Source organism: Scomber japonicus, chromosome 3 (genome assembly GCF_027409825.1).
Source record: "Scomber japonicus isolate fScoJap1 chromosome 3, fScoJap1.pri, whole genome shotgun sequence".
Lineage (NCBI taxonomy): Eukaryota > Metazoa > Chordata > Actinopteri > Scombriformes > Scombridae > Scomber > Scomber japonicus.
The window spans coordinates 19,204,389-19,223,449 of record NC_070580.1 but is presented as its reverse complement, the minus strand read 5'-3'; the positions used below and the strand labels follow the sequence as shown (position 1 = coordinate 19,223,449).

Genomic DNA, 19,061 nt, shown 5'->3' with positions numbered 1-19,061 from the left:
GTCCTTAAGTATAGTGCTTATAGTGCTTGAGGTTGTTACTTTCCACCACTGTGATATACTGAGTTGTTGCTGATATGTTACAGTATTTGTTCAATAAAGATATGCTCTTATTAAAGCTAACAGCACTATAATACATTTAAAATATACAACCTTCAAATCCCTGCTCAATTCGGACTCATCCTAAGCATATCTGTCCCCCCTACCATCTGAAAAAAAGGGAAATCTGCCAATAAATACTCATCATTACATTGCAATTTACTAAGAGCTGTGGTGGTATTTGTCTGCATTGCTCTGTACAAAATGTGGTCTGTACTGCAAACTCCACAAAACTTGTGTGTTTTTTTTATTATCTTATTCTACTCAGTGCAGCTCCATCACACAGAAGACTATACTTACAGCATAACATAGTCTTCATACTTATATTTATTGTTCACAGCTGGTTACTGACTAGGCCCTAACCTGTTGGGCCTCATTTCAAAGGCACCTCTGTCTGCACAATTGCAAACAGATTGCGCCACATAGTCAAATAGTGGCCTAGAGATCTCTCCACTGTGATGTGAAAGAGCTGTTTTACTGCTACTTAAAGGGCACCAAGTAGCCTTGCTGTACATACTTTTTGACTTTATAATATTTCAACTCTATTATGTTACTCATGCATGTAAATCCACTTAAAATACATATATCTGTATGTTTTGTGAACGATACTCTGTTCAGGACCAAGATTAGACTCAAGCTCAGAGCTGGCTTCCGTATTCCTGCAACTCAAGTATGTCACAATCGTTATCTATCATTTTAAACTTCAGCCTGCAGCTCTGTGACTCTGACCCCACAGCAGAGCCGCACCCTTATTTATGATAGGCGAGTGGCCGTCCTTTTTTACCCGACTGACACCCCGTCCGACCAATCAGCTTCTTCTACAGCCGAGTAGGCGGGACTTCCTGTACAGTAGTACTCGCTTGAGAGTGCAGTGGAAACCGCGTTAAAGTTAAGACAGTTTAGGCGGAATCCGGCGTCAAAGTGTACATTTACACGGATTTGTATCTCTAAGCTGCAGATATCGACTCGTGGAGATGAAGGGGAAAGAGCGATCGCCGGTGAAGAAACGTTCCCGGGTGCTCGATGAGAGCAGAGACCGAGGAGGAAGCAGCAAGAAGACCGGAGCCCTGCTGACGGCCGGCAGCAACAACGGGAACGGCTCTGCTCCCAGCGGCGCTTCGTCCCGGAGAAGTTTACACGGCGACAAAAGAGAAATGAGGGACTCAGACGGACATAGTTCATCAAGTCGGACCGGTAGCAGCTACGACTACGGAGCTGTGTCGGGAAACAAGCCGCACGGTGGCGCTGAAGTCGCCTCCGAAACATCCAGGTCCGGTTCACGCAGTGACCCGCGGCCTCCGGCAAACCCTGAAAGTGAGTACAAGACTCTCAAAATAAGTGAACTGGGCTCCCAGCTGAACGACGAGGAGATAGAGGATGGACTGTTTCACGAGTTCAGGAAGTTTGGTGACGTCAGTGTGAAAATTAGCCGAGAAAACGACATGCGGGTGGCGTATGTGAACTTCAGGAGGCCCGACGACGCCCGAGCCGCCAAACACGCTCGGGGCAAGCTGGTGCTGTATGACCGGCCTCTGAAAATAGAGACAGTTTACATGAACAGACGTAGAAGTCGCTCCCCTGTTTCAAAAGACAGTTTCCCCTCAGGGCACAGGCACCTCCACTCTCAGAGACCCCTCTCTCCCACTGGTCTGGGCTACAGGGACTACAGGCTACAGCAGCTGGCGCTGGGCCGTCTCCCCCCTCCTCCTCCTCCTCCCCCTCCTCCTCCACCTCACCTCAGAGACCTGGAGGGAGACAGAGACTTTCCTGTGTATGATGCCAGGAATCGGCCCCAGTTCATCACTGAATGTGCTGTTTTCCGTGATGAGGACCTGATGACCCCTGAGGATGACCAGAGGGCAAACAGGACTTTGTTTCTTGGCAATCTGGACGTCAGTGTGACAGAGAGCGACCTGCGGCGGGCGTTTGACAGGTTTGGGGCCATAACAGAGGTTGACATAAAGCGAGCAGTGCGCGGCCAGAGCAACACCTATGGATTCATCAAGTTTGAAAATCTTGACATGGCTCATCGTGCCAAAGTGGCGATGTCAGGGAAAGTAGTGGGACACAACCCCATTAAAATCGGCTATGGTAAACCTACACCCACAACCAGGCTGTGGGTGGGGGGCCTCGGACCCTGGGTGCCACTTGCTGCACTGGCCAAAGAGTTTGACCGCTTTGGCACAATCAGGAATATAGACTACAGGAAAGGTGAGGCGTGGGCTTACATTCAGTATGAAAGCCTGGATGCTGCTCAGGCTGCTTGTACTCACATGCGAGGCTTCCCTCTGGGGGGCCCTGACAGGAGACTCAGAGTGGACTTTGCGGACACAGAGCACCGCTACCAGCAGCAGCAGTACATGCAACTTCCTCTCCCTCTGCCGCACTATGACTTAGTTCCTGAGCCTTTTTCCCACCGCCTTAATGACTCTGTGAGAGTGAGAGAGAGGTCTCCCCCAGTTCGCTACAGAGAACGGGATCTCTACTCCAGCGCTGAATGGTCTGGCCTAGGCGTCCATGACAGGATGCGAGGAGCTGGATTTGAACCTATAGATCGCCTGGAGAGACATTCCCGTGAGACCTGGTCAATAGAACGTGAGCGGGAGCTGCAAAGCAGGGATCTAAGCCGCAAAAGGAGACATTATTTGGATGATGGTTGGCGGCTGGATCGCTCACCTGAGAGCGGTGACTATGGTCCGCGCCGCCACGGCAGCTCATTAGAGCGCAGCCCTGGAGGCAGCAGCCGAGATGGGGGGCGCTACAGTGACCCTGAACGCCTGCCTCGCTCTGGCAGAACCTCCCCTTCCAAGGACCGTCAGAACAGCCTGGACACTGCTTTTGGGGACAAGAGAAGAAGAACACTTAGCCCAACTGTGCCAGGCTCCGAGAAGGACCGCAAACACAAAACCAGTGACTCCAGTAAGAGCCCAGGAAGGAGAGAGGATCGCTTAGAACACTCTTCCTCAAACTCCTCTTCCTCCAAGGCAGGCCAGCAGTCTAAGCAGAGCACTGGAGGACAGAGGTTGAGTCAGGCCTGGCAGGGTGTCCTCCTGCTAAAGAACAGCAGCTTCCCCACATCGCTGCATCTGCTGGAGGGGGACATGGCTGTGGCTACCAGTCTGCTGGCGGAGGGTTCCAAAGGAGGCCAAGTGCCCCAGCTGAAGATCAGCCAGCGTCTGCGTCTGGATCAGCCCAAGCTGGAAGAAGTTTCCCGTCGCATCAAGGCCGCTGGTTCCAGTGGATACGCCATCCTTCTAGCCGTGCCGGGGAAATCTGAGGACGGAGGGGCTCAGGACGGCAGCAGCACCTCCACCGAGAGACCGCTGAAGAACCTGGTGTCCTACCTGAAGCAGAAGGAGGCGGCGGGCATCATCAGCCTCCCTGCGAGGGGCGGCCGTGACAAGGACCACGGAGGAGTCCTTCATGCTTTCCCCCCGTGTGAGTTCTCTCAGCAGTTCGTGGATGCTTCTGCCAAAGCCTTTGCCAAATCAGAGGACGATTACATGGTGATGATCATTATCGGAGGAGCGTCATGAAAAAAATTATAAATGTCTCTTTTCACACTTGTGAACTGTTGTACTGTGAGTTGTAAAATCAGAGAAGTAATAACATAGCAGAATAAGAAGTGACAGGGTTCTGATTTTAAGTTCCCTCAGCTGACAAGTGGCTTGTATTTCATCCTGTTGAAGGTGTTTTGAAATCAGTCACATTGAATTGGAAACATTTTGATAAGGTTGATTCTGCTATTCAGTTATCAGATAAATGTACATTACTTGAAGGGTACTTTGCTAAAAGCTACAGTTCTGTGAATCAATACTATATGTTGCCTTATCTCATTTAAAAAAGAAACACAATTCATTTATATCCTTTAATACATTTCCTGCCTTTAAAAAAGAGAAGTTAAGGTCCACAACATTGTCATCAGCCTTCATTTAACCTGTTCAGGTCAGTCTCAGTGACTTTGTAGTACTGTTAGTGTTTGTACAGCTGGGCTACAAAAGAATTGCATCAAAGTTATGTACATAGAAATTCTTTATTGATTTAAGGAAATATATCTATTTGCCATAAAGCTTTATTCATTGCTCTTAAATAGACATATTCCAGATGTGCATATGTAATACTTTGTGCTGACCAAGTAAAGATCTTGAACACTTCCTTATTCAAAGTTTCAGTATGATAGCTTTCCTATTTTTGCCAATCCTGCTTTAAGCTACAGAAAATTGTAAAAAAGAAATTAATTTTATAGACATCAGTCCTCTTGGTATCGCCACAAACTAGACTATTTTTTTCATAATTTACTGTCAGATATGTTAAAATACATGCAAAAGAACATTAAGGGTTACAGTTTAATGACTTACTGATTAATGTCCTTAGCCACATCTGCAGGTTATGTGACATAAAGTGAAATGAATGCAGTTTTCCTGGTTGTTTTTAATGTAAGGAGTCGGCACAAGCAGCAAACATCTGTAAATTACAATGTGGTTCAAAAATACACCCGTGTAAGTTTTTGTTGAAATTATGTCAAAGGGCAGGTTTTTTCAACGGTGTGTTAATTTCCAAGTCTAAGTTTGAGCATTTTGTATTGGACGGTGTTATATAAGACAGCAGCTTATTTTCATTTTAATTTTTAAAACTATTTTTTGTATTTTTATTTTATTTTTTTATCCTACCAAAAGTGCAAAACCCATGAATATTACATTAACTATGATGTAAATCAAGGAAACACAGAAAATCTTTACATTTGAGGAGCAAATCAAAAATTTACAGAAATGATGAATTGATCACAAAATGGTCACAGGATAATGCTCTCTTGGTCAACTAATCAACTAATCGGCAACTAATCAGTTGAATGAACTCATCTCATTCTTAACAAAACTAAATGTTTGCTTCAAAAAGATTGAGAGTTTGTGTTGAACTGCATTATATTATACAGAGTTGCTTTTATTGTCTCCACCCCTCAGCATCACATTCAATTTGGTTGATTGAACATGTCATTTTTTCTTTTATAATCCACTAATTACAAGTACTACCCCGACAAAGCATGTACTGTTTTAAAAAAGATGATGTAACCTATAAATTAAGAGCTATATGTATGCCATGCACATCTCTATTAACTTATCAGGAGTCTATTACTAGAAAATGTTGCTATACCATCAATGGACTTGTGTTATGAAAACCTCCGAGAGGAGCCGCTCTGCACTGGCCTAACACGCCTTCCTCTGAAAAGACTGTTAATGATTGTTTTTCATGCTTTGATTTGAGTACTGTGTTTCAAATGGAGAGAGAAAAAGATTTGTGCTGTATACTCAGGATATCTGGAGAGAGAAATGGAGAACATCAATGGGCCTAAGAAGTATACCTAACTGTGCGACATGCACTTCATAGATTTTGTCTCAATAAATTTAGTCTTTCGTGGGAAACACGAGTGCCTCGGAAGACAACTTTTGTGACCTTTTCTGTTCTTGGAATTGTCTATCAAACTCTAAAGGCTTTGTCGCTCTGACAGTGGGAGCCTGCAGCAGAGAGGAGAGGAAGTGTGAGATCAAGGGAAGAAAGCCCCTCACTCAGTTCTGTGTTTCCATATTGTTGATCATCATTTGTTGAATGACCTCTTTGTGAAGAGCTTTTCGTGTGACTTTCATTCAGATTGATATTTGACCATACTAGAATACTTTTTTCAGTCCGCCTTGCAAAGGCAAAATCTAGAGTCACAGTTTCTCTTCACATGTGTGGCTTTATTGCTCAGTTGCCTCTGGCCCGTGTGTCTGGAGGCGTGGTCTGGTTTGTCACTCGCCACATCAAGTTCTGCCAAAGATCACCGGGGTCGTCGGATGGAGACGACCCTCTCGGCGAAAGTTCAGCAGTGCTTCTTCTTTCTCATCTGTTGCAAAAAGTGTTGGCTCAGCGCCTGCGCCAGCTTGAGAAGGAGCAGTGTTCATTTGTGTAGTTGCTTATTATTCTTGCTTTGGAGTTTTGAAGAAGAGCTCCATGTCTAGGGCCACACTTCATACACTTCTCATCCTGTGTCGGAGGAGAGGTTGAGACAGACAGACAACTGCTTTATTTGCCATAAATTGGAAAGGAAGTACAACAGAGGAGAGAAAAGATTGCCAGAGTCTAATCTTTAGTTGATACAATGATCTGAGTTTCATGCTTTTGTAAAAGATTCTGTGCCAAACTGAAAGCAAAGTGAAGAGTGTCCCGCTGTCATTGAGTCAGAATCTGCTGCAGGATGTATCATCAGGACAGTGCTGCTCCTGCTCGTCACTGCCTCTGGGTTCATCTCCAAACAAGTGGGACCTGAGTAACCTCACTGCAGCCTCCAGGTGTCTCCATAGTGCCATGGCTGGGACTCAAGGTTTTCTGGAGCTGTGACGCAACAGGTTTGAGTTTCATTCTGGCCGTACCTGCTCCTATTCCACAGGTAACGTATGAGGAAGGCCTAAACAGCTGACATGGGTACGTATTAAAATATTGAACATGGTAGGTACAACTCAAAAGGTGGTAGAATGATGAGGTTTTGAGGTTTGCCATGTTTAAAAACAATCCTGTTAGTCATTAGTGGTGGAAATCTACTGTCGCAATTTGTTGATCCAACTCAAGATTTTGGCGAGATTTTTTTCTACACTTTTGTCTTTGCCGCATTACAATCTTGGTTGTAAATGCTTCAGCAATCCAACAGCAAAGGCAGCTACAAGAATGAGTCACCATCAGTAGTGGTAGAAGCTTAAAGGTCCTTTACTGATGGAAAAGTAGCAAAATCAGAGTGTAAAAGCCCTACATTCAAAATTTTACATAAATAAAAATGTAGAAATATTGGCAGCAAAATGTATTTAAAGTTTCAAAAGGTCTCATTCAGAATAGTCTATATATTTTTTTAGGCATCATAATTTGATTATTGTTATAGATGCATTAACACAAGCAGCATTTTATGTCAGCTGGTTGGGATAGAGCCATTTTTGGTATATTAATATACACGTGGGTAGTTATAAATAAATCTTTATAAATTGATCATAATTTTTAAGTCTTCATCTGCAAAGTAACTAAAGCTGTCAGATATGTTGTAGAAAAATTAAGAAAATAATTGCAGTATATTTTCCTCTGAACTGTAGTGGGGTAAAAGTATAAAATAACATCAAATGCTCAAATAAAGCACCTCAAAACTGTATTGAGTTATCTTCCACCACTAACATTCAAAATTCTGATATATATATATATATATATATATATATATATATATCGGCCGATAATCTTATATATATCCAGTATATACACATAAATGCACATTTTTGCAGTTATCCCTCAAATGTGGTTATCAATCACTTGTGACAAAGACATGTAATGTAGGCATGATCATTTACAGCTTAACTTAAATTACATCAGAAACAGTAAACTTTACATTTATTTATAATTATAACTATAAATAAAAAACCAGAACAAAAAAAATGTAGGCTATATATTAAACTTGAATCGAGAAAAAGTTAAACTATGTATAAAATGCAGCCAGTATAGCTTCATAAAATAAAAATATATGCAGATATTGGTAAAACTGTGATAGATCAATACTGGCAGATAATCTCAACTAATCAATATATCAGTTGGGCTCTACATTATATGCCAAACATTGTGAAACTTCATTAGTAAACAGGTTCAAGCAGAAGAAGCTTAATGTGATATTTCTTCATCAACCTGCAGAGCATCTGTATCCTGTATACTGCATGTTATCCACTTACCTTTAATGTAATAATGAATACAGTATGCTATTTTATTAATATAATGAACTAACATGAGTTGAAACTTTTTTTTAACTTTTTGTTTGTATTTATGAATCTAATGGACTTAACAGTGTCTAAACATGTTTTTATTATGAGCTGGTCATACTTGAAAATGTTGAGTATTTCAGGTTATCCTTCAACATGGATGCAAAGAACGGAAACTCTTCTCTGGGGAAAAGTCACTCTTACAGTTCCTGCAGTGTGACTGACGACCTTTGTAGAGCTTTAATAAGCTCTGAAGTTATGAGTTAAATAGCTGTTTTAAGACACTCGTCAGATGAGAGAAACCATGACTCGGTGAGTATCATTCTTAAAGAATTTTCACTTTGGTATCCACAGTGTTTCATATTAATCATGTCAACTGTGTTTGATCTGTTCTTGAATAAAGGCTGCCCTTCTTGAAAAACCTACTGATGATGTGTCTCTGTTTCTCTTCATGACGTACATCCTGTTTCAATGAAAGTGTGTGAAAGTATTTATAGATTTTTGAAAGGACAGGAAGCATTTGACTGATCTGTTCTGGTTTTCCAGTCCTCTAGAGGGCAGAGTTGGATACAGCAATATTAAACTGCAGCAGACATGAACTGAAGACGTGTTAGAAAATGATTTACCATCAGTATTTTTCAGGTCAAGTAATGTGATAAGCTATTTCAGTTGATGCATGTGTTGACAGGTGAGAAATGACAGAGATTGTAATCATACTGGTGTCAGTATGATTAAACCTGCAGAATCTGCTCTTTATCTTTAAAAAGTCCCGTAATGTGAAGTGGAGTTCAGGGAAACATGCAGCAAGAATTCATTTGAATAAGTCAAATGTCTGTTACAAAGCCTGATATAAGTCTGCAGAGTAAACACACACAGGTTCAATACGGGTGGAGTTTTATTGCTGCTGTAATCACTAATACTTCACATTTTGCTGTCAGTACAAACAGTGGATGAGAAAAGTCAACAGAAACTCCAAACAGTCTGGGAAAGGTCAGAGGTCACCTGGCTTTCACCACTCCTACACCAACTTTAGATATTTGTGGACTGTGGGAGTGGAGCAGGTGCTGAAATGAAAAAGCAGTTTTTTTTTTGTTTTACTTGATCATATCAGAGAAAGAAGACTTTTCAAAATGTTATTGAAATAAACCCAATTCCTTTCCAACCTCCAAGACTTAAAACACAAAGACTGACAATGAGAAGACATTAAACGGTATCACTACATAAAATAACACCAGGACAACTATAAGAGCTTAGTGTCATTCAAAGCCAGAGAAGATGAGTAAAACAGGCCTTCTTTGGTTATGTGTATAAATACTTTATACCTCAAATCTATATGGCCAAAAATAACAGATGAGGTCTTTAATATGTGTATTAAAAAGCATTTGAGGTATTTATCACCTACAGTTGTGGAATCTTATAAATGTTTATGTAATTATTTGTGGCTTCAAACAAATTCAACATTTTTTTATCTTTCAGTTGTTCATCTGGATAAATTATTGACAGAAGTGGAATAGAAACTGAAGAAAAGATGGAGCACGCTGTCAACATATCATTGTTTATGTGTGTGTTGACAGTTTTTGGTTGACATAAAACCAATAACTGAGTAAACTTGCATTTCATTCTTAACACTGAGATTTACTTTTGTTAAATAAGAGGACATTGGGAGAAACATACTCCACTCTGTTAGTTCTTTGTACACAAGTTCACTAATTTGAATCTATTTTAAGTGTTTTTTGAATCAGTTGTTATAATACAGTTAAAAGGAGGAGCTGTTTTTTAACCTCCATATAAAACACCTCATTTGCTCCTGTGTGAGATGTTCATAGGGTCACTTTCAAAATAATTAATTCTGCCTTTGTGCCTTCTGACACTAATCTGATCCTTTTCAGCCCCATAAATGATAGTGTATAGTTATATATTGTAATACTATAAACTTTAAACAAGCTTTTCAGAAAACCCAAAATTGCCAGTGTGTGTTTTGATCAATACTTTGTGTAATGAAAAATAGTCCAGCAGTTCTGTTACAGTCCTCTAACAATTTGCCAGTTTTTGAAAAACACATCAAAAAACGTGATCAAACACGCTGTCCCACCAAGACACTGCTGGTTCTTGACTTTTTTTTTTCTGCCTCTAAATCCCTCCCAGTCTGAAACTCCTTTTTAGGATAAGTTATGAAGTCTGATGTATTCTCACAATGTTTGTAAGTAGGCTCCCAGATGTTTGCTAAACTCTGTTGAAATAATGGATGTGCTGCATGTGAGTCCACGTGTTGTTACTGAGACCACGTTTGACGACGTGTGTGTGCAGGATTCATCTTGATGAGAGGGATGTCAGAGAGTACAAAAGGAAGTTTCCATACAACCCTTCTGCAAAGTGTCTGCCCAGGAATGAGCAGGTTGTGGTGCCCATGATCTTTGATTTCTTGATGTAAGTTGCATGTGACCACAGTTTACTCTACGCTGAGCAATGACAGACATAAATTCACTGAATAATCTTATTTTGGGAAACAAAATAAGTTTCACCAGCTTTACTAGTGATAAGAACTCTATAATAATCAGTTTGTTGAATTTAAGAATGAAGATCTTCAGGCCGGCACAAAGCTTTTGTACAGGGAACACAGCATGTGATGCCATAAAGGTGAGGATATAATATCAACATCACATCCTTGACGTCTGATATACCATGCCACACATCATCCATATAATGGACATTTTTGCTGTCAGATAAGTGAACACTATGTTGAACACCAGGTCTTTGGCCTCACTGAAACTGGGGCAGTTTTTCTGGAGTCTGTAGCCTGGGATGGGATTTTCAGATTGGCCTTTTCTAAACCTATATTTAACAACATGTTGAACGAGGCCAAAATCCCCCAGGACATGTTCTTAATATTTACTTTCTTTCTATGAATAATGCAGTTTAAAAATATTTCTGTGCCTCCTGTTCTGTAGAGGGCAGTGTGTGTGTGTGTGTGTGTGTGTGTGTGTGTGTGTGTGCGTGTGTGTGTGTGTGTGTGTGTGTGTGTGCTAATCATTGGCCCAAGCAAGGACATTAACAACATCAGTGGTTGGTCAGGATCATACACAGTATGGTGGGGTGTAGTGTTACAGATCTCTTAGTCAGTCCCCTTAGTGAACATAATATCAAAACCTCCTGCCAGATATTATCTGTAACATCAGTGGCAACAGCTTCTCTCTTCCTTCATCAGTTTGCAGTATGTGTCTTAATAACAAAGACATACTTTATAAAGAGTTTATAGTTATAGTTTAATCCACAAATATTTAGGACATTGTTATGAGCAGTGTTTGCATTAAAGAATGGTAATAATCCGTTAATATGGGCAGCTTGCGGTTTATGAAAAATAAAAATCAGTTTATCAACAACTTTGTACCATTTAGAACTGCAGACTTGATGGCTTTTTATACTAACATAGTCTTTATTAGACATAGTCCTTTTTGACATGCTTGATCATAATGGATCAGGGTGTGTGTGTGCTCTGCAGGTCTTTTCCAGAAATAAGCGGCTGGTTTAAGAGTCTTACTGATGGATTAAAGAGTATAACGACAAAGCAGGGGAAGGAAATGCAACAGCCAACAGGATTTTTTTTTTTTTTACAAACTGGCAAACCAAAAGTCTTGAAACAGCTTAAATGATTAACAGCTTAATAAAGGATTTATTAACTATTAGAAAGTCCAGAATAAACTCTTTGTAAGACAAAAGTGGTTTCAGATTGTGGTCTCACTCTCACTCTCACTCTCTGATCTCCTCTGTCTGCATTTGGGTGCAGGGCAGGGTTTGCACCAGGCACCTAGACCCTGGGTGAGGTCTTCATGCTGTATTTCTAAACCGCCTTTGACGCTGGCAACAACATGGTGAAGCTCTGGTCTTTGTCACCCTGGAAGAGTCTGAGATGTTTAGACAGAAACACATTTTATATCTATAACCTTGAGTCACTGCAAAACAAATAGTTTTGCAACCAGGTTTGGAAGTGAAACTAATAAAATGCTGCCTTTAAGACATTTTAATTGTGTCTATGTTGTCAGTTCAAATGTTTTACTCCAACATGGAGCTGGGTTTTGGTTGCCACTAGATGGCAGAGGACTCACTACAGCACACAGGAGTCACTTCACTGTTCATGTGAGACTCCTGGGAGGGGCCTGAGGAAAGGATGAGTCATCTTACTAAGAATTCAGACTTTAAAACACAGAACCGAATGCCAGTCATTCATTGATAACAGGCATGGCTTACATTCATGCCATCTCCATCTGTGATGCTCAGTGATCTGGGATTTTCTTCAGGCTGCTGCATTTGTTCTAATTATAATCTGTGATTTGATATCCAAATGTGGTGCGTCATTCAGCTCTTTCCCATGTAAGCACATGCATTAACACTGATCATTAACCCTCTCATGCCTCTTTTATTCCTCTTTACCTCTATACCTCTGAATTCAGTACTGCTTTGACATGCTGCACTTTCCAAGTGGCTAAATTTAGTTACACACACCTGGCTCGTGTTGCACGTATTATGGGTAAACATGGTAACAGGAGACAGCATCTACTGAAAAGGGGAGATGGACTTCCCTGCAGACCTCTTCAATCATTCATTTAGTAGAGCAGTAACAGGACAGCAGGTGAGGTTTCACACTGCAGCATCTGTCATAGAGATAGACCAACCTCTATACAAAAAAGATCACTTTTGTTAATAATCTTTCATGAATTTGCTATACTGTCCCATGGAAAATGTGATATAACATGTTCCATATATGAAGTTAAATAATGTTTATTGATACAACCACTACAACTAATGCAGACTCTAGGTATACTGTAAATTTGACGTTGAATATCAGGTTGTCTGAAGTCAACTTTATACTCATCCACCTGACCGTTCTGTCCTGGACAGTAAAGCAAATACCCACTAGAGTGTTCACTCTGCAGAGGGAGACCATGTACTGTAGTCAACAATCCAAATAAGGGTGAAAAGCCAGCAACACAAAATGTTGCCAAAAGAAAGTAAGTCTGAGGGACAGGTGCGATAGATACAATTCCCCCGGCTCCAGCAATCTGTGTGGTCTCTCATTTCACACTCAAATGAGTAAGGCTCTGTCATTAGTGTAGCACTGAAACAAAAGCCAGTGGAGTTTCATACTACCTAGCAAACTCTCGTCCAATCAGGCATTAAGATCTGGTCATTATCACATTAAATACATTAACATCACAGGATATAGTGGACACTTTGTGTTGCCATACTTTTGTAGTTTATGAAATAGAAGTACAGGAACAATACAATAAAAGACACAAGATAATACAGCAAATAATAAAATACAATAAGTCCTTATACCCGATTGCATATATTAAAATAGAAATACAGTAGGTAACTTCAACATACTTCTGACAATATGATTTGTACTGACTGTAAACACTGAGCATGTAGACTATTAGCTCTCAGCATGTAACTCAGTCTTTGGTTATAGGTTATTTCCAGAGGAAAAAAGGGACATTAGCATACAATAGATATGTGCCCCTTTGAGAGATATAACGTAATGAAGTTGCTACATTATAATACTATTAGACCATGCTCACAATGTCTAGACAAATCTCAGTGCTTTAATTCCTGTAAAGACATTTAATGAAGGTGTTTATTTACCAAATTTCTTTTGAAAAAGCACCATGAGTAGTGAAAGTTTGTATGAAGTGTTCTTTGAAAAAGAAAAAGAACTGTACATTGCTACATTATTAATCTGAGATTGCTGTGACTGTTATCGTGTGTGTGTGTGTGTATAATGAGCATCCTGAATTGAACAATATCAGCTATATGTAAGTTACAGCTAATTCTATTTCTATTATTATTGTTATTAGTCAGTTCTTCATTTATATTAGTAATCATTCTAAATACTATTATAATACATTCTATATTTAGTCATATTAGTATTTACTGGTGTACTACTGTGTACTTTGATCAAAACCAGAGTGAATTTAAGATTGTGCCATTATTTGTACTTTCGTCGTGACACCATATAATATTGAACTTGAAATATGAGCACCTAAAATGAAATGAAAAACCAAGGTATTTTAGCAATATAACTAAAATTAAGACATATGTTTAAAAACAGTTATTCCTGTATTTACATTTCAGCTGTGTCGGGCAGCCAGGAGGGACTTTGTGTTGGTTGAACTCGAGCTGCTATTTCTGACTGTGTTTATGAGACTGCTGGCTGGCTGGCATTTGGGGTTGGGCACTAATGTCCAGAAGCATTGAGTGGATGGTACTCGGTCTCAGTTGCTTCCTCTGGGAGATGCTTCCTGGCTGCTGTTTACTATCCAGTATGGCAAGATGCACAATTATGAATCTCATACTGGACATGTAATTGTAATTGCATCATAATAGTAGATTTATTATTAGAATTTGGACTCACTGTCAGGAAAATGTATTTAAACAAGCATTTAGACAACTGTTAGTATAATACACTTCTAAAATTATAAACTGAATTATTTTAAGCTCAAGAACTGAGGATGAATTCTGTATTGTGACTACGGACAACTGGCTAACTTTGTTTACTTGCTGTGAAATGTATGTTTAAGATTTAAATGAGCTTTAGCTTGTTACAGTGTTTATTTTTTTTCTGAACCAGAAACTGTGATATCACTCCAGACCCAACAGGCAATGTTAAAATACTGATGAAGTCACTGTCAGCAATGCAGCTCAGAGACTCATTTCCTGATAAAACCATAAAAAGTTGCTTTGAAAGAGATTTAAAACAAAATGACTGATAAATGATCAGATATGTTGCATTCAAGATTACATGTTTAGAGTCAATTATTCTACATTGAACCTCATTCAAGTGGTTTCTTGCAGTAACATTGGGAAAATTGTTACGATTGTTACATTGTAAACAATGTTAATCTGTTAGTTGTCAGTAGTATCTTTATGTTAAGTTGATTTCAGTTTCAGTGTTTATGTGATCAACATGAATAACTGCCACATCACACATTTATCAGGAAACCTTTTCTTTTTTGGAGAAAAAAACAATCTAAATGTTATATATCATATTTATAATGATATGAATTCAGTCAGAATAAATTGAAGTAGCAACAATATATCACAAAAAAACTGTGTTAATCATTCTGTAATCATGAAAAATCCAAAATGACTTAAAAATAGACCTGCATACAATATAAGTACTAAAAATAATTACTCAAAGCAGTATTAAAAAACCCACTTCAACAGAAGTATTGTTACTGCTGCACATTATTTCTTGAGCATTAAATCACTCAAATCTCAAATCATATAAATTGATAAAATTGCATAAGAGTAATCCTAAGGAGTAGTACAATGCCCCATGAAGGCCAACCAAACAACTCAGGAATGTAAAATATAACATAAAGATTTAACACTTTGCACTAATAATCAAGTAAGTAAGCTCTGCTTAAAAATTAGTTTCTCTTTCAAGCGACAGCGTCATCATGTCAAGCAACATCTCCCTAAGTCCCTGTGTGTAGTGCATAGAAGAAAATGTCTAAATGCAGCATGGGATATTTAGAAGGAATAACATTGGTTCATGCTGTTTGTTGTGTCTGCTGAAAGCTAGTATTTTGTGGTTTCTAACACAAATGTCTTTCTAGGCATCTGTCAATAATTTACAGTAAAAATGCCATTACAGTAATTATGGCATTGGCTGCATTTTTGATGGGTAACAAAATCTAATTTTTTGTCTTAGAAATGCCACTTTCTGTACAGTTAAGTGACAAAGAACCCAAAAAAACCTTTCCTGTTTAAATCCAGTATGAGATAAATACATTTAAATATTGAATATTGGAGGCCATAAACTATTTTAACCACATTTCCACATTTTCTGGGCTATAAAAGGGGTATTTCATTTCAGCTTTCATTGAGATATTGCACTGGTAATATATTTCTTATAAATAGCACATGCAGCTACAACAGTGCCACCAACTGTGACAGCTGGCTAAAGCTTTTGGAAGATATTAACTTTTAACTCTTGCACACATTCTAAGCATACAAAGCGGGCCATCACTACCTTTCCCTGCAGGCGCTGCCACTGTCTTTTACACCACCATGGGAGTATCGGAGCACACAGAGCTTACAGACTCTGCATCAGACCTCCTTCTCTCTTTCTTGTCCTCCTGCCACTCCTCGTCTTCCTCACCTATTGGGTTCAACCTTCCGTTCTGCTCCAGCTGATCCTTGGGTCCCTGGAAGCTGACCTGTTTGTAAGAGAAGTCCTTCCCTCCACCCTCCCCCCTTTCTTGCCCCACGTCCTCATGTGCTTGAGAGATGCTAACAGTTGAAGAGTGAAGACTATCTGTGGGGTCGTTTTTCTCCAGACCCTGACCAGGACAACAAGCACAGTGGCAGGGTGTTAGGTAGAGATAGACAAGAACCATAACTATACTGACCAGACATGCTACAAGAGTTGTGTAGGCCGTCTTCAGGTTCTCCAGCCCGCCGCTCATGGTGGAGTTAAACACCACAACAGTGACATACACAGTCTCATTGTAGGAGTCGCTGGTGGCGTAGCAGGTGTAGATCCCAGAGTCTCCTGCCTGCAGGGGCCCAATCTGGAGGCTACCATCAGAAAGCTTCACAGCAGTCTTGTTTGCCAGGGAAACGGGAATGTTTCCTGGCAGCGCCCAGCTCTTTGCCATATCCCTCTGCCTGGTGTCACAGTCCAGGACAAGGAATTGCTCCAGATGGGCTTCTTTATTCTTGATTCTGACCTCGCTGCAGTTCAAATAGACCTTGTCCAGATCCATTATTGTTGTTTTTTCTTTCTGTGAGCCTGGTAATACACAGGTGTGGTCGCTCCTGAAGTCGGTGGCAGAGCTGAGCTCCTTTATGTTCCAGCGTGCAAACATGTCATGCAGCTCGCAGCTGCAGGGAAGGGGGTTGTTGTGGAGGTACAGGCCATTTTTGATCCAGGCGGGCAGAGCTTGAAGCTCAGAGAGAGGCAGGGTTTTGATTCGGTTGGAGGAGACATCCAGCAGTCTAAGGGCTTCCATCCTGCTTCGCTCCTTCACAAGCTCCAAGGGAAAGCGTGAGATCTGATTGTAGCTCATGTAGAGCCTCTGCAGGCAGGCGAGGCCAGAGAAGGCAGTGCGATCTATCTGGGAGATGTGGTTTTTATACAAAAGCAGCACCTCCAGGTCCTCCAGTGGCTCGAAGATGTACTCATCGAGCTGGCGGAGACTGTTGGAGGACAGGTCCAGGTAACGAAGCCTTGTCACATACGCAAATGCCTCAGAGGAGAGGAAGTTGAGGCCATTGTGGCTGAGCAGCAGACTGTGTAGTCTCATGAGTTTGACAGTTGTCCACTCAGCCCGTAGCCTGGTGATGGAGTTGAAGTTGAGGTCCAGCACAGATGTATACTTTGGAAGAGCTATGGGAACATTGGTTAGATTCATCTTGGAGCAGCTGATGATGTTGCTGGCGCACACACAAGTCTTGTGGCAGTCCAGGGGGCTTCCCAGTAACTGCCCACTGACTCTAAGTGTTGGCAGTAACAGAGCCAGAAGTAGTACTTTGATGAAGCTGCTTCCTCTGAGCACTGCTTCAGTAGTACGTCGGGAAAAACAGAGCGACCCCCCCATCATGACAAGGTTATAAACTGTAGGAGTCTGGATATGTTGAGCTATTCTTCACAGTGGAGAGTCATGAAGCTGTAAGGACAAATTGTGCAACGAGATGAATCAATTAGCACTGTTTTAATAAAAATGAAAACTGTCATGCCTTTCCTTTATATAAGATGATAAAAATGCAAAATGTAATTCATGCTCTAATACACCCGGAGGTGCATTGCAGCAGCCAGGTCCTTGTCAAAAAGTTCTGGCTGCTCAGCAAAAAAATGTCATCATAACGCCATCAGTGAAGCCTCGTGATTAATATCAGCATCAATTAAATTATAACATAAAATAATTAAGCGAATATTATTTGTTTCCTCCTCCCATCACCATCCCAATATCCCACCCCGTCAGAAATAGTATCCCATCAGTCAGAAAGTGTCTCACCCGTCGGTGCTTTATACCTTTTGTTGGTTTCTTAAAACGCGTAGAGGAAAAAAAGGGGGGAAGTCTTCAGCAGTCCAGGCTCGGAGGTGATCCGCTACAGGACAGTACCATCCTCTTCATCACAGCAGCAGCAGCGGCGGTCAGCGGTCCCTCCTGTCCATCACCGGGACGAACAGGAGAACATTCTGTACAACACAAAATGCCCGAAAAAGCCCGACTACGGTCCTCACTGACGAGGAAACGCAAGCATGTGATAGTTGATCTGAGGGGCGCAAACAGCACACCAGGAGGTGTGTCACATTTCTCTCTCTCTCTCTCTCTCTCTCTCTCTCTCTCTCTCTCTCTCTCTCTCACCTCTAAAATAACACACATGACTGTAGTATTATAAGCAAAACAAAACAAAAACATGGCTTTGCACTGTATGAGTCCATCATTATTAGCAGATTTTGCCACACTGAACTGGTCAAGTCCTACAGTATTATTTATATGGCCACCTTAACAACATTATTAATTATATGTCTGAAATCAGCTGCAGCATTTAAAACCTTTGACCTATTTATTAAACATGTTGGGTTTTGATTGTCATGTACATCTAATGAATGTATTGTCTTCCAGATGACAAGGAGGAGGTTTCCTGAAGGTTGCTTGTTCCTTTTGTCCTCTATTTTCCTCATTAGATTATTAATTTGGTCCATATCATGATGCAATTTTCCCTGAGACAAAGGAGGGGGGTCCTTTGGGATGGTTTAATCTCTTTTCCCTTTAAGGCGGCATTATCTTGCTCATTCAGTGCAATGATGTCTTTTATGATGCAGCCCTTCCTTCTGGTTCATCTTATTACTCTGGTGAAGGACAGGGCAAATGCTCATTGTGTGTGTGTGTGTGTGAGAGACAGAGAGAGAGAGAGAGAGAGACAGAGAGAGAGAGAGAGAGAGAGAGAGAGCCAGCTGCAGCAACACAGGACGTGATGTGCATTTATGTGAGGGATCAATATGGAGAGTTCAGAGCAGCATGTGTGGTTAACATAAACAGCCGAGTCCTGTCTCGTGAACTCAGTTATTACATTATATTAGTGAGATATAACCATAAAGCACAATTACTTGTAGCATTCATTTTAGTTATTAATCGAGACTTTTTGTGGGTTATTCTATCTCGACTTGACTTGCTTTTGAGTCACGGCCACATG

At 40.7% G+C, this 19,061-nt stretch overlaps 2 protein-coding genes across 2 annotated transcripts; one reads left to right on the top strand and one right to left on the bottom strand.

Moving 5' to 3' along the window:
- Positions 1-957: 957 nt before the first annotated feature.
- LOC128355995 (RNA-binding protein 15-like) lies at positions 958-4,415 on the top strand. Its single transcript, XM_053316408.1, has one exon. The coding sequence runs from the start codon at positions 1,071-1,073 to the stop codon at positions 3,630-3,632; it is 2,562 nt and encodes an 853-aa protein (XP_053172383.1). The 5' UTR covers positions 958-1,070; the 3' UTR covers positions 3,633-4,415.
- An 11,306-nt stretch (positions 4,416-15,721) lies between these two features.
- LOC128355263 (amphoterin-induced protein 1-like) lies at positions 15,722-17,458 on the bottom strand. Its single transcript, XM_053315511.1, has one exon. The coding sequence runs from the start codon at positions 17,456-17,458 to the stop codon at positions 15,917-15,919; it is 1,542 nt and encodes a 513-aa protein (XP_053171486.1). The 3' UTR covers positions 15,722-15,916.
- Between the last annotated feature and the right edge of the window lie 1,603 nt (positions 17,459-19,061).

Excerpts from the sequence above, each read along its gene's own strand:
- LOC128355995 (XM_053316408.1), top strand. The coding sequence starts at position 1,071 with ATGAAGGGGAAAGAGCGATCGCCGGTGAAGAAACGTTCCCGGGTGCTC.
- LOC128355263 (XM_053315511.1), bottom strand. The coding sequence starts at position 17,458 with ATGGGGGGGTCGCTCTGTTTTTCCCGACGTACTACTGAAGCAGTGCTC.